At 42.1% G+C, this 18,857-nt stretch overlaps 1 protein-coding gene across 2 annotated transcripts in view; it reads left to right on the top strand.

Moving 5' to 3' along the window:
- Window positions 1-18,857, top strand: part of LOC146425317 (homer protein homolog 1-like) — a 327,102-nt gene that overhangs the window by 123,396 nt on the left and 184,849 nt on the right. For both annotated transcript variants that reach the window (XM_085041671.1, XM_085041672.1), the window contains exon 5: window positions 2,835-2,977. In XM_085041671.1, the coding sequence (XP_084897797.1) occupies window positions 2,835-2,977 (143 nt within the window). The remainder of the gene's footprint in view (window positions 1-2,834; window positions 2,978-18,857) is intronic.

Genomic DNA, 18,857 nt, shown 5'->3' with positions numbered 1-18,857 from the left:
AACTGTAAGTTACTTACAGCTTAGTGGGCCCTGCTTAAAAGTTACCGTAGGTGAACTCTAAATGAACTCTGTCAGCATAAATGGCTAAGCAGGGGAGGAAACAGAAAAAGGCTGTATATCTTCAGATAAGGATTGAGATGCTGGAGGGCCCCAAGGCTTCCCCAAGTTGGAAGCTAAGAGCAGTTAATGGCCTGCCTACGTGGACGTGGAGAAAGAATCCAATGAGCTGTTAGAAGATCCCAGACCAGAAATCACCATAGGACCAAGAGGCATGTGCAGAGCACATGAAGATCAGGTGCGCAGACTGTAAGGGTGTAAAGGCCCTGGGATTTCTTTGTTCGGGGTCCCTCTCTGGAGGCACCCAGCTTGAGCTGAAATAAACTGACTCTGCCTCAGAACCTAGGGTCTGAACTCTTCCTTTACAATCACCATTAAAAGGTGATTTGATCTGTGCTGTGAAGTTTGCTTGTTTTACTTAAGAGACTGTTTTATGAGTGCATGCATTTTGTTTATAAGATTTTGAAATTTAAGGCATCTTTTGATTGATTCCCCTTTATTGTGCTTAGTTTGTATATTGTAGACAACTGTCATTCTTATACTGCTTGGCATCACCAGTTCTGGATACGAATTAGTAGAGCCAGGGCTCCTTTATACAGTACAGATGTGGCATATGTTTTTTAGAACATCTAATGTAGCTTGGGAAGAGGAGGAAATAACAAAGAAACTCTTGGGTTCATAATGCCTTTCATTTAATGGCAGTGAAAACTGTTTATCAAATCAGAGGATTAAAAATAGACAAACCCCCAAAATTTGTGTAAAATAATTCATGTGACTGATTATCTTGCCAGATCTGCTCTCCTTTGACACTTTAATTTCAATTCAATTCTGTTTCAGTTCAGTAAAATTGTTTTGTAAAAATATTTAATTTTGACATCCAAAGTATTAATATTTAAAGTAATACTTTTAAATATTAAAAAGTACTTTCTTCCTGAAAGTAGGTAGCAATTTACATTCATAAAATAAATAATTCCCATTTATATTATAAATAAATATATATGTGTAATAAATCAGTGTAAGCTAATTATTTTCTGCTTTTTAATCAGTAGGAATTTAATAAGATGCAGAATGGAGACACTTGTGCATGTGCATTGTATAACTTGAGGAATGCTAAATATAATAGAACTTGAAGTCATTATTAAAATGTTTTGCCATAACTCTGTATTACTCAATAATTCAAGTTGTAGAGTGAGATATGTCTCTCACTATGTGAGAAATACAGTAGAATAAAAGCAAAATTTTGACAATTGTTGTGTTTCAAATGCTCAATATAATTTAAAGTGTAATGAAGATGTTGAACAATATTTTTGGTTAAGTGACACCAGTGCTTTGTGGAAGGTGATAATGACAGCCAGATCTTATTTTCTTTAAAACAATTGAGTTTTTCCATCTGGTCAACTCTCAAAGTCAAGGGCAACATTTCTTATAGGTATAGAATCAAATTCAGTATTAGCTTTCAAAAAGCCTTATCCTTGTAAACTAGTTGAAGGCTACAAGTGGAGGCTTAAAATTAGACCCTGATCTTGTAAGAACGTGATGGTCTTCAGATACTTGCAATTTCTTCTGAGATTGCTGTTCTTCTTCAGTTTATTACACAGTATCAAAGAGCTGGGAAGAGGAGCTGTTGGCCTTCCAGAGACTGTGCTTGTGCTCCAGTTTAATAACAGTAAATAGCAGTTTTCTCTCTTCTCCATGCAGATGGTAAAAGGCTGTGTGGCCATAGAAGGTGCTTAGCTTTTGGAAATACTGTAATTCAACCAGTCCTCTGCTGGATAGTCACCCCTCCATGACATCCACTGAACTCTAGTCATGAAACTCTACTATCTTAGGGCTAATTGTTACTACTTGATTACTAAAAGCCTACTAAGACATTTTGAAATTGAAATGAGCTACTTAGCTTATATGACACTATATAATAGGAAAGAAAATATTAAAATTAAACCCCATACAGGGACTGAAAAACCTATAATGTTCCAACTTAGGATTTGGGCTACAAAATGTACTTTGTTTTTTTTAAAAATGAAGCACTTTTCAGTGACTAGAAATTGAAAAATAGTGTTTGTTGGCCAAAACATAAATGTATGTGTTGACATAATAGAGGCTGATTAAAACTGCACCAGTGCCTTCTGCTAGGAAGAAAGCCAGTAAGTTTTTCAGGTGTAGCTGCCTGGGTATAACTGGAGTATTCTCCTTCCCAGATGATACCATGACCAGTGAGAGTTAGGCCAGGCTAACGTCTATGAAAGTTTTGCGAGGATTGTGCTGAACAAGTTTTCTTTACAGATGGCTCATAGGAAAAACTGTGAATGCACCATCGATGGCCTGATACAACTGTTCACTTTAGTTAATACATAAAATGAAAGCTAGATTTTGAAACAAATATCAGAATTGTTTGTTTCACCATGTTAGAATATAAAACAAGATATAAGAATCCTTGGTGTCAATAGTTGCCTGTTATGTAGCTGGCTGAGGGCTGCATAAAATATCAGGTAAAAGAGTAAGGTCTATGATAAGCGTGAAGCTGGACACTTGCAAATAAATCACAGGTCAGTTGTGTTTTGTGCAAGATAATATGAATCCTATAGTAATACACTTCTAAATTAAATTCACATGATGAAATATGGCCACGAGTGATGCTGGAAATCTGCAAGCCTCACATTAATACTGTCTAAAGTTCATATCTCATATAAGAATTAATGATAGTGCTTATATACACAAGGCCTTCCTGATCAGGTCACTTGGTAATTCTAATGTGTCATTTGTTTGTTTTACTTAAGGAATCAGCTGGAGGGGATATTCAGTCTCCTTTAACGCCAGAAAGTATTAATGGGACGGATGACGAGAGAGTGATGGCGGAAGTGACACAGAACTCAGAACCAAGGGCTGAGCCAACCCAGAACACATTGCCATTTACCTATAGGTACAGATTCCATTCCCATATCCTGAATTAAGTGATACTTTTCTCCTTCCTTGTTAAAGGGACCTTCTCCCATGTCATGGCTTCCAACTAGCAAAGTTAAGGATTAAATTAAGTAATTAAAAAAAAAGGTTTGCTTTCAGATTTACATTATAATCTTTGTTTTCACAAAAAAAAAAAGAGGAAATCTCTTTGAGTAACGTTGGTGGGCACTATTTTGTAGTTTAATCAGCTGAATGTGAGCCCTTGAGCACTGGTTAGTGCAGGTGTCCCTTTAACAGGAAGAATTCTTTCAATGATTGAGATCTTAGTAAAGTTGATTGCTTCTTAGATTATTCAAATTTAATTATTTCTGCACACATTTTCTTTAAATGAATGATAGGTTTGGATGCCAGCCTTTTATTGATAAGTTGTTGGAAGAAAAGGGACTCTTACAACACTCATGGATTATAAAATTTAAAGCAGCCTTTAATTAAGCAGTTCTCTAAGAGTTGAAAACATTTTTCAACTTCTTTTTGAAACATGAGAGAAGTGTAGTTCTGCTTCAGACTGAATTTTAATTAATTGCATTAGGAATACTGTACTCTGTTCTTTAAGAAAACTAGGTCTTCTAATGATACAAATAATGAGTTAGCATGGGTATATCTTACCTGTGAGAATGGTGCCAAACACCTGGCATCTTTCACCAAGATTAGAACAAAAGAATATTGACCCTAAAGGCTCTGCTAATCTGTGTGTTTGCTGAGTGTGCTGCGAGAAATCACTTCAGTGAAAAACCACTGTATATGTGTGTAACTTACTGTAGCCAAAGACATGAATGGAATGCTTGAGACATGCTTTGTGTTACAAAATTAGCAGAGATTCTAGGGTCCAGTTAGAGTGCAGTTGTTTATCTGTAACAGACAATAAAAGGGAGCTTGAATGAGAGAAAAGGAAGGAAGGGGAAGAGAAAAAACATCTGCGGAACTCAAAAACTACAACACTATCAGTGTGCTTTCATCACCGACATCTTGATTTTTACATTTAGATTTTTTTTCTTTGCATTTGATTTCATCGCCAACACTTGCCTATCAGAAATGACTGTACATAGAACACTCAATAAAACTCATTATGTACTGAGATTATGGAGAGTAACTTAAATATTTAATAAACTTAGGGCAAAGTTAGAAATACTAGATTTATTTTTAAAATATGGTCTGAATCAGTTTAAATAGAGTTTAAGAGCTCTCGATTAAAGATTGGGGAACAGTAGGATGTCAGATATGTAATGTTGGAAAACGCAGTTTTCCAGCAAAACTTATGCTAACTGAACACACCTGAGCAGGGCCTCAGCATACTCAGGCCTTAATTAGAATCCTAACAAGCTACAGTGGCTTGTTTTTCTGAGAATGTTCTGTGAGAAGAATGTCATGGGAAAGAATAGGGAGTCAGAAGTGTTATGAGAAAGAATAAGGGAGTCACCAGGAGGATCCCTGAATGTGTGAGAACAAACTGCAGATATGTGTGTAACTATAATTAGTAACATCTGTAACAGTATATAAGTCTCTCGTTTGGTGAAATAAAATGGAGCTTACTCTATATCTCATATTGAGACTGCCGTGAGTTCTCTCTCGTCGTTATGTCAAATGGTGACCTCCGACGTGATACAGAGATAGCAGGATTTAGGACCCTGCTTCAAGAACCGACGACCACGGACACTGGCAGCAGAGTTTTACAACCCTGCCCAGAGAGCGACGAGACCAGAGAGGCCCCGGGGGCAGCGCCGGGGGGCGAAGAGGGCCTGGGCCGAAAAAGACCCGCTTCCGGATGGGCTAATAAACCTCGGAAAAGCTGCACTGATCGTAGCGACCGTGGAATAACGACGGCGGCGACTGTGTAACTTTAAACCCAGCTGGTACAGAATGGAGACGGAGGTAGCCCAATTTTTATTGTTATGCTTTTTAGAAAAGCACGGACTCAGTAAAGGCAGCCTATCGCACTTAGCTGGCTTAATGGCGGTGGGACAAGCCTATGGATTTTTTACAAATCCTATTACAGTATTCGATGTAGGAGAGTGGTTGAATTATGGAGCTACTTTACTTTTGGAGTGTGATAAGATTGCAAGAAAGCTTGGTAAACCATGGAGTAAAGTCGTAGCCTGCTTACAAAAGCATGCCACGGAGCAGAACCTTGCGTGGCTGGCGGCACAAGGGATAACAGCCGCAAAGAGCAGGGAAAAACCTGTGAGTTACTGTGCCGCTTTTAACATGCAAAAGACTTCAGCAGCTGCGGCGCAGCCGGGGAAGCCCCCCCCGCCGGGGGGGGGGGGAGAATAGTAGCTCTCCCTCGCTGCCAGCGCTACCAAGGGGAGGGCGCTCCGCGCCGCTGCTAGCAGCCGAGAATACAAAGTTACTCGATTGGATGAAAAACCTATTCCTGTCTCAATGTATCATAGAGCTTAGCAACTTTACAACGAAAAACATCTTAGCTGCTTTGTTTGAGAGAGTCACTGTTGAATTTTTACCAGAACAACTGAATATGATGTTAGAGAGAGCTCAAATATCGTGGGTAAAAAGCCAGAGTAGCCAGAAATGGTCCTGGTGTTATTGATGTGGCAGTGAAAAACACATACGAAAGAACTGTAACAAAAAAGTTTGGTGTTCCCGCTGCAATAGAGATTCTCACAGCACAGAAGCTTGTAGAAACAGAAAAAACAAACAGAAAGCGACCAGTAGCCGAGCAGCAGCGGCGGCCCCTACTCCTGCATGGCACACAAACAGACCTGTGGCGGAAGTTGCTCCAACCGTGGTTTCCGGTCAAATGACAACGAGAGCAGAGGTCCCAGAGGGTGCCCCGGTAGGCGGAGCCGCGAGCCATCCACGCCTCCTTCACTGCCCCAACAGTGATGTCTATGGTGAGACTCTAAACTCTACTCCTCCCCAAGGATGAGGAAATGATTGACAGCTTCAGCAGCGAACCAGAACTAACCAACAGCGTTGTCAGTAAAAACAGCAGTCTGATACAGAATGGAGTTGTTTCTCCTCGTAGTCATGGAGAACTTTCAAGAGTTTCAAAGATGCGAATCTTCTTCGGTGCTCTGAACTAGAGGTCCTTCATCTCCCGCTCGGGAATCACATCCATGTCGTTCCCCATGGCGGCAGCGGTCCCGCCGCGCTCTCTAGCTGCAAAAACAGATCTTTGAACACGTTCTCCAGCTATCCTCCCCAAAACCCCTAATTATTCGCTTTGCCGGGTGAAACACCCATTGCCATGTGTTGACCAGCAGCACAGCCTTGCTATGGCTGATCCGGTGCAGCTTCATGACTTTTCAGCTTTTCTAGAGTTTCAGGAAAATGTCTCTGAGCTTGGCTTCTTCCGTAAGCACTTGTCCTGGCAAGCCTTCACCACCTGCTGCAGCTCAGCAACTGAAACTCCCTGAAAATGTCCAAGCAGATGGAGCAGATCAGCTCTTCCTTCAGCCCGGCTGCACTGACACTGAGACCAAAACCTATTTCCAGCGTTTTACTAATAAAGAAGCATTGTAACAGTATATTATCCTGATAAAAAATAACACCTTGATTACTAAAGCCTTGAACGAAAGCTGAATTTTGCTAAAGCATTGCTTAAGATGGTGTTTGTGTGTATGTGTGAATATTGTAGGCCTACTGAGAGTGTGTTGAGTGCTTTAATGTGTAGATGAAACCTGTGACTGCTGAGAGTGTGATTTTGATTTCTTGAGAGTTTTGATGTGTGAATGAAAACCTGTGAGTGAAGTTATACTGAATAGTTTAAACTACCTGTTAAGTGCCTTTGGTTAAGTATAGATTCTGTTAAAGTTAAGTAATAGTGAATTTAAATTCTATTAAGTTGTAAGTTCTGTTAAGGTTACAATTCTGTTAAGTAATATTAAGTGATGTTAAGTTTTAAATTTTGTTAGAGTTAAGTTGTTAAAGTGATATCAATGTTAAATTCCATTATAGTTAAGTCCTATTTGTTAGTTTAAAATCAGATTTATTAAGATTAAGCCTTATTCATTTTCAGTGACATTGATTTTAAGTTTTAAATTTGTTAGTTTATATTATTGCTCACAAAAGCCTTGCAGTTTTATCTTCCTTAGTTAAAGTCAAATGATAATGTCCACTGTTTTCAAATATTTCATCTCACCTTATATAGTTATCTACAAAAATAGTAACATGTTAAGATACTCTCCTTATTGATATTAATCAAAGCTTGTTTATAAGATGTTCTAAGAAAACCCTTCTACTTAAGGGCCTAGGCTCTGGCCAAGCCTCAGTCCTAACTAGCTGGGAAACATGCCATGAGTCCCAAGTGTTCTGCACCAAAATGTGATCAAGTAATTTTCATTTGCCAAATTGAGTTCATAAAAGCTAAACCTTCTTCCAAGTAAACTTAGAGTCCTTGTCCGGAAAAGGTTCTCTAAGCTTTACCTGTGAAGTGAATGTTTTCAGCAATGACAAATTCTAGACCATGGCAACATATCTAAATAACTAGTGAAATTTCCTTAAGTAAACTTATAACAATTCTAATAATAAGAATTACTTATAGCAAAGCAAATTAATCTGATAACAGACAACGTCTGTTCTCACAAGCGAAACAGGGGAACTGTTGGAAAACGCAGTTTTCCAGCAAAACTTATGTTAACTAAATAAACCTGAACAAAGCCTCAGCATACTCAGGCCTCAGTAAAAATTCTAACAAGCTGTCATGAGAAACTAACACCTGGGAACCACAACTATCCTTCTGATCCGTGGGAAGAATGTCATGGGAAAGAATAGGGAGTCAGAAGTGTTATGAGAAAGAATAAGGGAGTCACCAGGAGGATCCCTGAATGTGTGAGAACAAACTGCAGATACGTGTGTAACTATAATTAGTAACATCTGTAACAGTATATAAGTTTCTCGTTTGGTGAAATAAAATGGAGCTTACTCTATATCTCATATTGAGACTGCCGTGAGTTCCCTCTCGTCGTTATGTCAATGTAATGCAAATAATTCAGAATGAACAGAGATGTAATTGTTCAAAACTTCTTTTTTTGTAAAAGAATAATACTATTAAGCACATCTGGAAAAATAATTTACATTTTCAAATGAGAAAAACCAAATACATTTTTAGTTGAGTGATTGTGTTTATTTTTATACTTCAGTTGTCACCAGTGCATCTATTGCATGTTTTACAAGAAGTGGTGCTTTGTAAGAAAGCTCTGTGCATGTTGAAGTATTATTACAAATGCTACATATTAGTGTCCTGTAACAAGTTAATTTAAACTTACTGTTTGTGTGTTGGAATTCTCGATCATTATTTTTTGTGAAAAGGAGTTGTGATAAAGTCCATACAGGAGTACTGTTTTTTTGCTGTTTTGTTTTTTTTAAATGAGATCTTCCGTCTCAGTTTGCATATGTAAATATGTTTTCTGGCATGCCAGTATGGTAACTATGCTTTGCTATGCATTGACAGTGACTGAAGATATTTTTTGAAACTACCCAGTTGTAATTTTTGATGGTGTAGAATAGAGCTTACAAAAATTTTACATGCTTTGCATTTTTATATTTAGTTCACGTATGCAGTATGAGTGCCTTGTTTTAGTTTATTGTCCTGTTAAGTACCACTAGCTAGAATTGGTCTTCCAACAATAACTGCATTTCAAAGGTCACTTCTCATGGTGATTCTCACAAGAATCATTTGTCACCACGGCATCAGTGCTAATGGCAGCTTCAACTTTGTTAGTGAGCTATTATCAAAGAAAATGCAAATTTGTTCAAACCCTTTGAAATTAATTGAATTTTGGACTAGATAAGGTTTTTATTGGAAATAAAAAAGACTCATATGGGTTAGTTTGGGAGTTTTTAATAATGAAAAGCTCAAGTGAGGACATTTATATATTATTATTTAACCCAGACAGAAAACACTTTCAGGTGCTTTCTGACTTTTTTTTTTGTATAGAAGAAAAGAATCCTTTTGTATGTCTGAGTGTCAAGGAACACTGCCTCAATCAGAAGGAAACTAGCATTTAAAGAAAAGTATATTCCAAAACATTCCAGTTATTTCCCAGGCACCATTGTTTTTCAAAATGATGACAAAATTTAGTTTGAGAATCAGCTGCTTTGATTGGATTTAATTGTTAGCTGTAATGAAGGCTCTCTAAAATGGCACTATGTAACACATTCATGAAAGAGATGGAAAGTGACTCCTCCAGGATTGTGCTAATGCTTGTTAAATGGGGCTGTTTTTCTATAGGCATTTCATAACATTAAATTGGCAACTAGGTAGACATATCTAGTTGCTTGTGCTGGCTTGCGGCAACGCGGAATCACGATTCACAAACGGCCACCCCACGCCGCAATGTGGAGGGGGCCGCCCGTGGCCAGAACACGCCAGACAGACACGTGGCTGTAGCAGGCAGTGGAGCTGCGGGGGACGCGAGACTCCGTGAAGGTGTGGCAATGGAAGAAATGCAGGATCACCATCTGAAGTTTCCAGGGATTTATTAAGGTCCACAGTCGAGGGTCAGAGGAGGGTGGAGAGGGACGGAGAGGCGGGGGAGGGTTCGGGGTGCTGGAAAGCCAAGATGGTGAAACCCGAGGGAGGCTTTCGCAGCGGGTTATCAGGAGAGGGAACAGAGGCGTGGTTACTCAGAAGAACCAACTAGGGGAAGCCAGAGGGGAGGAGCCAGGGAGGAGAAAGGGGTAAACCAATAAGATTACAGCATGGGATGGTACAGGTTTCTGCTAGGGAGAAGTCTCTAGAACAGCATAAGCACACTACAACACTGGCTGGAAGAATATTCTCTGCAAGAAGTCTGCCCCTGTTTAAAAAAAAAGAAAAGAGACAAGACAAAACCCCAAAACCTTAAACCCTGTTCTTTGGAGACTCCCTGGACTTTTCATGTGTCAAGGATACAGAAAGGGATTGTGGTCTCCTTGTTCCCTGCCTTTTTGATGCTGCTGTGTGTTGGTGACACTCCATATGTAAGTTGCCACACTGAACCCTTCCTTGTGTGCCTTGGTAACTCCTGCTGATTGCTGAGACTCTTCTGTGCTCCGTGTTTCAGCAAAAATAAAGTTTAACCAGTGCTTCTGTGTGAGAAGGATAATGCTAGAAGGGCATGTGAGTGTTGTCTTGTGGATGGTAATGCTTTTTACACATATTTGCCTTTAGTTTTGGAGCTGTTTATCAATCACTAGGTGCTTTTCAAAAGATAAGATCATGGAATCAGAATCACTAAGGTTGGAAATGATCTCTTAGATCATCGATTCCAATTGTTAAACTAGCACCACCATGTTCAGCACAAAACCATGTCACCAAGTGCCACATCCACATACCTTTTGAACACTTCCCTGGGCAGCCTGTTCCAATACCTGATCACCATTTCAATGAAGAAATTTTTCTTAATATCTAATCTAAACTTTCCCATTCTCAACTTGAGGTCTGTCACTTGTTACTTGGGAAAACAGACCGACCCTCAACTTGCTATAAGCTGCTTTCAGGTAGTTGGAGAGAGCAATAAGAATCACAGAACAAAATCACAGAATCATTTAGGCTGGAAGAGACCTTTGATCGATCATTACCTTGTCAACTAGACCATAGCACTAAGTGCCACATCCAGTCATTTCTTGAACACCTCCAGGGATGGTGACTCCACCACCTCCCTGGGCAGCCCATTTTGATGTTTAACAACCCTTTCCATGAAGAAATTCTTCCACACGTCCAACCCAAACCTCCCCTGGTGCAGCTTGAGGTCATGTCCTGTGGCTAGCACAGTTTTTCCCATGGGAAGTTTTCTTGTGTTTTTGTAAATAAAGATAAAGTTTGGATGTTTTGGAACAGTGTCCCAGAACTTGGGCAGTGCAGGCCTGGCCAATCAGGCCTGGGGGAAGGCTTCTGACTGACCAATCTGGGTGACTTTTGAGAACTCTATAAATGTGATGAAATCAAAACAATAAAGGTCATTCCTTCTTGCCACTGAGAACCGATGCATTCATTACTCTGCTAGCTGCTCAACAGCGACAATGTCCTCTTGTTCTGCCACTGGTTGCTTGGGAGAAAAGGCTGACCCCCATCTGGCTACAATCTCCTTTCAGGTAGTTGTAGAGAGCAATAAGGTTCCCCCTGAGCCTCCTCTTCTCCAGGCTAAACACCCCCAGCTCCTTCAGCCACTCTTCATACGACTTGTGCTCCAAACCCTTCCCCAGTTTTGCTGCCCTTCTTTGGACATGCTCCAGCACCTCAATGTCTTTCTTGTAGTGAGGAGCCTAAAACTGAACACAGGATTCAAGGTGCGGCCTCACCAGTGCCAAGTACAGGGTGACAATCACTTCCCTGGTCCTGCTGGTCACACTATTTCTGATGCAAGCCAGGATGCTATTGGCCTTCTTGGCCACCTGAGCACATGCTGGCTCATGTTCAGTTGGCTGTCAACCAGCACCTCCACATCCTTTTCCACCAGGTAGCTTTCCAGCCATTCTTCCCCATTTCTGTAACATTACATGGGGTTGTTGTGATCCAAGTGCAGGACTTTGCACTTTGCCTCAAACAAAGTTGGCCTCAGCTCATTGATCCAGTCTGTCCAGATCCCTCTGCAGAGCCTTCCTACCCTCCAGCAGATCAACACTCCCACCCAATGTGGTGTCGCCTGCAAACTTAGTGAGGGTTGCAATAGAGCCCCTCATCAAGATCATTGGTAAAGATTCAAAACAGGACTGGCTCCAATACCAAACTCTGGGGAACAGCACTTGTGACTGGCCACCAACTGGATTTAACTTCATTGACCGCCATTTTCTTGGCCTGGCCATCCAGACAGTTTTTTACCCAGCAAACAGTGTACCCATCCAAGCGATGAGCAGACATTTTCTCCAGGAGAATGCTGTGGGAGACAGTGTCAAAGGCTTTGTTAAAATCTAGGCAAAGGTAAACAACATCTACAGCCTTTCTCTCATCCACTCAGCGGGTCACCTTGTCAGGTTGGTCAAGCAGGACCTGCCTTTCCTAAACCTCTGCTGGCTTGGCTTGATCCCCTTCTTGTCCTGCACATGTTGTATGATGGCACTCAAGATGATCTGCTCCATGACCTTCCCAGGCACCTAGGTCAGGCTGACTGGCCTGTAGTTCCCCAGATCCTCCTTCCAACCCTTCTTATAGTTGGGCATTCCATTTGCTCACTTCCAGTCAACTGGGCTCTCTCCAGTTTACCAGGACTGCTGGTAAATGATTGAAAGTCACTTAGTGAGCTCTTCCACCAGCTCCCTTAGTATCCTTGGGTTGATCCCATCCAGTCCCCTGGACTTATGGGTGTCTAAGTAACATAGCAGGTCACTGACCATTTTCCTCCTATATTATAGTGGTTTCATTGTGTTTCCCACCCCTGTCTACCAGCTCATGGTGCTGGGTACCCTGAGGACAACTGGTCTTTCTGTTAAAGACTGAGGCAAAGAAGGCTTTAAATACCTCAGCCTTTTTCTCAGCCTTTGTCATTATGTTTCCATGTGCATCCAATAAAAGGTGAGGATTGTCCCAAATCCTCCTTTTGCTGCTGATGTATTTGTAAAAACATTTTTTATTGTCCTTTGTATTTGGTCTGACTGACATAGAGTTCATTTTTTCCTTAGCAGCCCTCACAGTGCTGTGCTTCACATTGGTAGCTGGAAGGGTGTTGATAACACACCAGTGTTTTGGCTACTGCCGAGCAGCACTGTCTCTCTCTAACATTCCCCCCTCCCCCTCCATCAAGAGGCTGGGAATAGGCAAGATCCTGGGAGGGGACACAACCAGGCCAGCTGACCCAAATTAACCAAAGGGTTATTCCATACCATATGATGTCAGCTCAGATATAAAAGCTAAGGGAGAGAGGAGGAACAGGGAGGCATTTGTTATTCTACAATGTTTGCCTTCCAGAGCAACCACTACCTGTGCTGAAGCCCTGCTTCCCAGGAAGTGTTTGAACATAGCTCACTGATGGGAAGTAGAGATTAACTTTTCCCTTTGCTTATGTGGGCGCAAACTTTCACTTGTGTTTTTTTTACTTTAGTAAACTGCCTTATCTCAACCTACGAGTTGTTTTCCATCTTTTTTGCTCTCCCCTGTCCTGCTGGGAAGGGGAGTGATAGAGCTGCTTGGTGGGCACCTGGCACCCTGCTAAGGTCAACCCACTACATCCTTTAAGGTAATAGCCAAATTATGTTTTACTTGAGTTTTGGCCCTTCTAATTTTCTGTCTGCATGACTTCACAGCATCCTTGTAGTCATCCTGAATTTCCTGCCCATTTTTCAAAAGATGATGCACTCTCTTTTTTTCCCTGAGTTTGAGCCAAAGATCTCTGTTCCTCCAGGCCAGTCTTCTTCCCTGACAGCTCATCTTTATGCACGTTGGGACAGCCTATTCCTGTACCTTTAAGATTTCCTTCTTGAAGAATGTCCAGTCTTCCTGGACTCCTTTGCCCTTCAGCACTGCCTTCCAAAAGACTCTGTCAACCAGTGTCCTAAACAGGCCAAAGTCTGCCCTCTGGAAGTCCAAGGCAGCAGCTCTGCTGGCACCCCTCCTTACTTCTCCAAGAACCAAAAACTATAATTTCATGATTGCTTTGTCCAAGATGGCCACTGTGTGAACCAAATATATGCAGGTAACACCAAGATGGCCACGATCCACAACTGAAGTGTGAAGGAAAGATTTCTTCCATTATTTCACTGGCAAAACAGGGACACATACACTGCTAAGTTTATTCCATCTTAGAAGGGGCAAAAAGCACTAGGGCTGTTCCCAGGTCACATATCAAAAACACCTGGCGCAGGCGAAATTCTTCACAAGGCTGTATTTTACAATCTCAGAGCTTCTTGTCTCTTTCCCTCCCCACTCCCCACCAGGGATCCTAGGCCTAGTGAAGAATGCTTTATAGGTCTTTTATAGCATTCTGTTATCTTCTACAGAAATTCTACTTCTCAAGACAGACAGAAAACAATGTGAAATTTCAAGCAGTGAATATTCTTAGCATCCCTCAGCTGCAAGGTCATCTTAAGCAAAAATTATTCTAAAACCAATTCTTTCTCCTCACCAATCTTCTGTTTTCAACCCTTTCCTCCCAACAGCCTCCAACCATCACATCACCTACCAGTCCTCCTCATTTCACAAACAGCAGGTCCAGCAGGGTGCCTCTCCTAGTTGCTCACTGACCAGCTGTGTCAGGAAGTTCTCTTCCACACACTCCAGGTACCTCCTAGACTGTTTCCTCTCTGCTGTGCTGTATTTTCAGCAGACATTGGGTAAGTTGAAGTTCCCCAGAAGAACAAGGGCTTATGATTGTGAGACTACCCCAGCTGTTCATAGAATATTTCATCTGCCTCTTCATCCTGGTTGGGTGGTCTATAACAGACTCCCACCAGGTTATCTGCCCTGATGGTCTTCCCCCTGATTCTTACCCATAAATATTCAACCCTATCATCAGTGTCATTAAGTTCCAGACAATCGAGACAGTCTCTAATATACAGGGCTACCCCACTGCCTCTCCTTTGCCTGTTCCTTCTGAAGAGTTTATAGCCATCCATTGCAGCACTCCAGTTGTGAGTCATCCCATCATGTGTCCATGATGGCAACTTTATCATAGTTTTCCAGCTGTACTGTGGCTTCCAGTTCTTCCTGTTTGTTTCCCATGCTGCATGCATTGGTGTAGATGCACTTCAGTTGGGCCATTGTTCCTGCCACCTTTATTGTGGAAGAAACCCTAATTCCTATGTGATTCTTCTCAGATGCTTCTGTAGTTTCTAACACATCAATAACCCTTGCATCTTTGCTGCCACATGGATCTCCATCCTCTACCTCCACTGAGATGCCAGACTGAAGGACCGCATTAGCACACCATCCTTCAATTATTGCTGCCTCCAAGCTTATCTCTAGCTAGCCTGGTTTTATTCCCATATCCCTTCAAATCTAGCTTAAAGCTCTCTCAATGAACCCTGCTAACTCCTGTGCTAAGATTCTTTTCCCCCTTAGAGACAGGTATACCCCATCTGTTGCTGGCAGGCTTGGTGTTGTGCAAACCAACCTGTGATCAAATGCAAAATTCTGCTGGCCATACCAGGCTTGAAGCCAGATATTGACCTGTATGATTTTCCTGTTTCTACCCTGATCATTCCCTGCAACTGGCAGGATAGAGGAGAACACTACTTGTGCTCCAGATCCCTCAACCAGTAGTCTCAAAGCCCTGAGGTCCTTTTTGATTATCCTCAGACTTCTTGTTTGGACTTCATCGTTGCCCACCTGAAAAACCAGTAGTAGATAAGAGGGGCGTACCAGGCTAAAGAGTTTCTTGGTTTCTGAGGCTGGCTATACTTCACTGAAATAGCACTAGCATAAGAAGTTAATTTCTTCCATGATTAGGAAAACTGTATTTTGCTCTGGCATGACAGTACATGCTTACCCTGTGAAGCTCCAAAAGGAGTGGTCCTAAGTGTAGGCTGGAGCACAGGGAAAGGGATGTGTGGGGCCGCCTGGGAGGAGCCCAGGCAGCCATGGGGCAAAGGTTGGAGCTTAGCAGGCAGGACGAGGTGCCACAGCACTGCACAGTGATGATGGCTGGTGAGGTGGGAACTGTGTTGCTGCCAAGATGGTCAGTAAGCTTAGCCTCTGCAGCAGAGAATAGGGGTAAAAGTTTGAAGGGAGTTGTTATGACAGTGATCTAGGGAAAAGGTTTTCATGTCTGTATGAACTGGAAGGGTCTGAAAGGAGATAAACAGGTCAAGATGAGAGGTGTGGAGGTCATGCTTTAGTCTACATCTTTCTACTTGTAATTTTTAATATGCTCGCACTGAAAAATATTATAATTCATTTTGTTGTAACGCATCCTGAATGGCCAGATATGTCCTCTTCTGCAAGCATTTGTCAATACTTTCTATGGCTTAGTGTAGGTAGTTGGGGTAGATATTTCAGCAGAGTATATGTAGACTACTTTGGTATTTATAGTTACTTTCTTACCATTTAAAGAGAAAACGACGAGAGGGAACTCACGGCACTCTCAATATGAGATATAAAGTAAGCTCCATTTTATTTCACCAAACGAGAGACTTATATACTGTTACAGAAGTTTCTATTCATAGATACACACACACACACCTGCAGCTGTTCTCACACATTCAGGGATCCTCCTGCTAACTCCCTTATTCTTTTCTCATAACACTCCTGACTCCTAATCTTTCTCATGGCATTCTTCCCACAGAACATTCTCAGGCAAACAAACCACTGCAGCTTGTTGGAATTTTACTGAGGCCTGACAATACTGAAGCCTTGCTCAGCCCTGCTCAGTTAGCATGAGTTTTGCTGGAAAACTGCGTTTTCCAACAACCATTTATACCCAAAAGATTAAAAAAAGCATAATTTAAGTCAACAGAGTTTTGTGGTTATATCTTTAATGTTTTATTATTTCAGTAAAAAATTTTAAGGATTGAAATGAACATTCTCCAGTATATGCCTACACTCTTATTCATATCCCATGAGCATAATAGAGTAAAAGTCTCATTGCTTCAGTTTATTCCTAACTGGAAAGTCCTACCATTGTTCACAAGCACTGTGACTCTAGTCAGATGCTTGAGAGATAAGGATATTAAGTGGTTATAAGTCCTGCACAGAAAGATAAACTTGCAATTAAACCTCTTGCCTTTTTAAGCTAGCTATGATGATTAATGTTGAATTATGAAGTAATGTTACTTGGGAACTCCCACATCTTATCACAAAATCACAGAATGGGTCAGATTATAAGGGACAACAGTGGATCATCTGGTCCAACCTCTCTGCTCAAGCAGGCAGAGCACATGGCACAGAATTGTGTCCAGATGGTTCTTGAATATCTCCAGTGAGAGAGACTCCACACTCTCTCTGGGCAATCTGTACCAGTGCTCAGTCATCTGCACTGTAAAGAATTTCTTTCTCATGTTCAGGTGGAACTTCCTGTGCATCATTTTCTGCCCATTGCTTCTTGTCCTATTGCTTGGCACCACCGAGAAGAGCCAGACTCCATCAGAGTAATTCAGATACTCATAGACATTGATAAGGTCCCATCTCAGTCATCTCTTTTCAAGGTGTGGTGGTTTTGATTGGCCCAAAACATCAGTAAAGTATTTTTTAACATATAGGAGAAATTTGGACCCCTCAGAAGCTGTTGTGGTAGGCCTGGGGAGGTGTCTGAGGGGTGGGGAGTGGCACAAAGATGGCTCCTGTGTGTCCTGAGTGAAAGTTCTGGAAGTTTTTACATCAGGTCCAGCAGAGCCAATCTCTGATGGCTCTGAGAGTGATGGACATGCTGCCGGCCAAGTCTGGGCCAATTAGAGGTGCTAGTTACGCCTCTGTGAAAACATATTTAAGAAGAAATCAAAACAAGGTGGGCACGCACTTCTTTGTAGTTGGAGGAGGAGGAGCTGGAGGTAAAAATATGTGAAGGGAGAACAACATGGAAATGCCAAGGTCAGTGAAGAAGGTGGGGGAGGAGGTGCTCCAGGTGCTGGAGCTGAAAACCCTCTGCTAGCCGTGGTGAAGGCCATGGGGGGAGCAGGAGGTCCCCCTGCAGCCCATGGAGTCCACAGGAGTGCAGAAATTGACCCACAGCCCATGCCAGAGGAGCAGGTGGATGCCTGAAAAAAAACTGGGAACCGGTGGGAGTCTCATCTAAAGAGTTAAAACTGCAAAGGCCTTGCAAGGGAAAGAAAATCCTTACTCCTGGGATGGAAGCAGCCTGGCCTCAGCTCAGGAGAGTCTGCACAGCACCTTATGGACAAAGAGACTCATGTTGCAGCAAAATTCGGGCGGGATGTTGCTCGTGAGATTGGACCCACGCCAAAGAAGTTCCCAGAGGACTGTCTCTCATAGGACGGACCCCATGGCTAAGTAGAGAACCCCTCTCCCTGATAGACTGTCCAGAGAACAAACCCCTACCCTGCCCCCTGTCCATGTTGTTAGTTTGGAAAGAGAGAAGGGGGGTGAGCGGGGAGACTGCTTCTTAAGAGGGTGGGGGGTGAGAGCAGAGAAACTATCTAGAGACAGAGAGATAAGTAAAGAGTATTTGTAGTAGAAAAATTGTGGTGATGAATAGATTTATGGACCTGCTCTGTGGACTGAGAAAATACCCCACACCCTGCCCCCCCTACCCGAGCTTGTTGGTTAAAAAAAAGAAAGAGGGTGAATAAAAATGGGTTCGTAAGAGGGAGGGGGTGAGTGAACAAAATAGTGTATGAAAAGTTTATTTTTGCCTTGCATTTATCCTCCAACTCTGTTAAGTAATTAAATCATTTTTTGCAACTGTAAGTTTGGAGCCTGTCTGCCCTTTTTCTTCTGTGCATCCTCCTACCAGTGTCCTATCTCATTTAACTCATGAAATTAGTTTGTGGCTTTTTTTTTTTTTTTTACAGTATTTTTTTTTTTTTGCAGCAAGAGAGAGTCGAGGTGCCTGGCATTTAGTCAGGGTCAAACCCCGACACAAGGTTAAACAGGTCCAACTCTCTCAGCCTATCCTTTTAAGCGAGCCCAGAACTGGGCACAGTACTCCAGATGTTGCCTCACCAGGGCTGAGAAGAAGGGCAGGATCACTTCCCTTGACCTGCTGTCAATGATCTTCCTAATGGAGCCCAGGATACTATTTGCCTTCTTTGCCACAAGGGCTTACTGCTGGCTCATGGACAACTTGTTGTCCACCAGAACCCCCAGGTTCTTCTCCGCAGAGCTGCTTTCCAGCAGGTCGACCCCCAGCCTGTATTAGTGCTCGGGGTTATTCTTCCCCAGGTGCAGTACTCTGCACTTGCCTTTGTTGTATTTCAGAAGGTTACTCCCTGCCCATCCCTCCAGCCTGTTGAGGTCCTTCTGAATGGCAGCACAGCTCTCTGGGGTATTGGCCACTACTCTCAGCTTTGTGTCA

The sequence above is a fragment of the Lichenostomus cassidix genome, chromosome W (assembly GCF_008360975.1).
Source record: "Lichenostomus cassidix isolate B80296 chromosome W, HeHo_3.0, whole genome shotgun sequence".
NCBI lineage: Eukaryota > Metazoa > Chordata > Aves > Passeriformes > Meliphagidae > Lichenostomus > Lichenostomus cassidix.
This window is presented reverse-complemented; position numbering and strand designations above follow the sequence as displayed.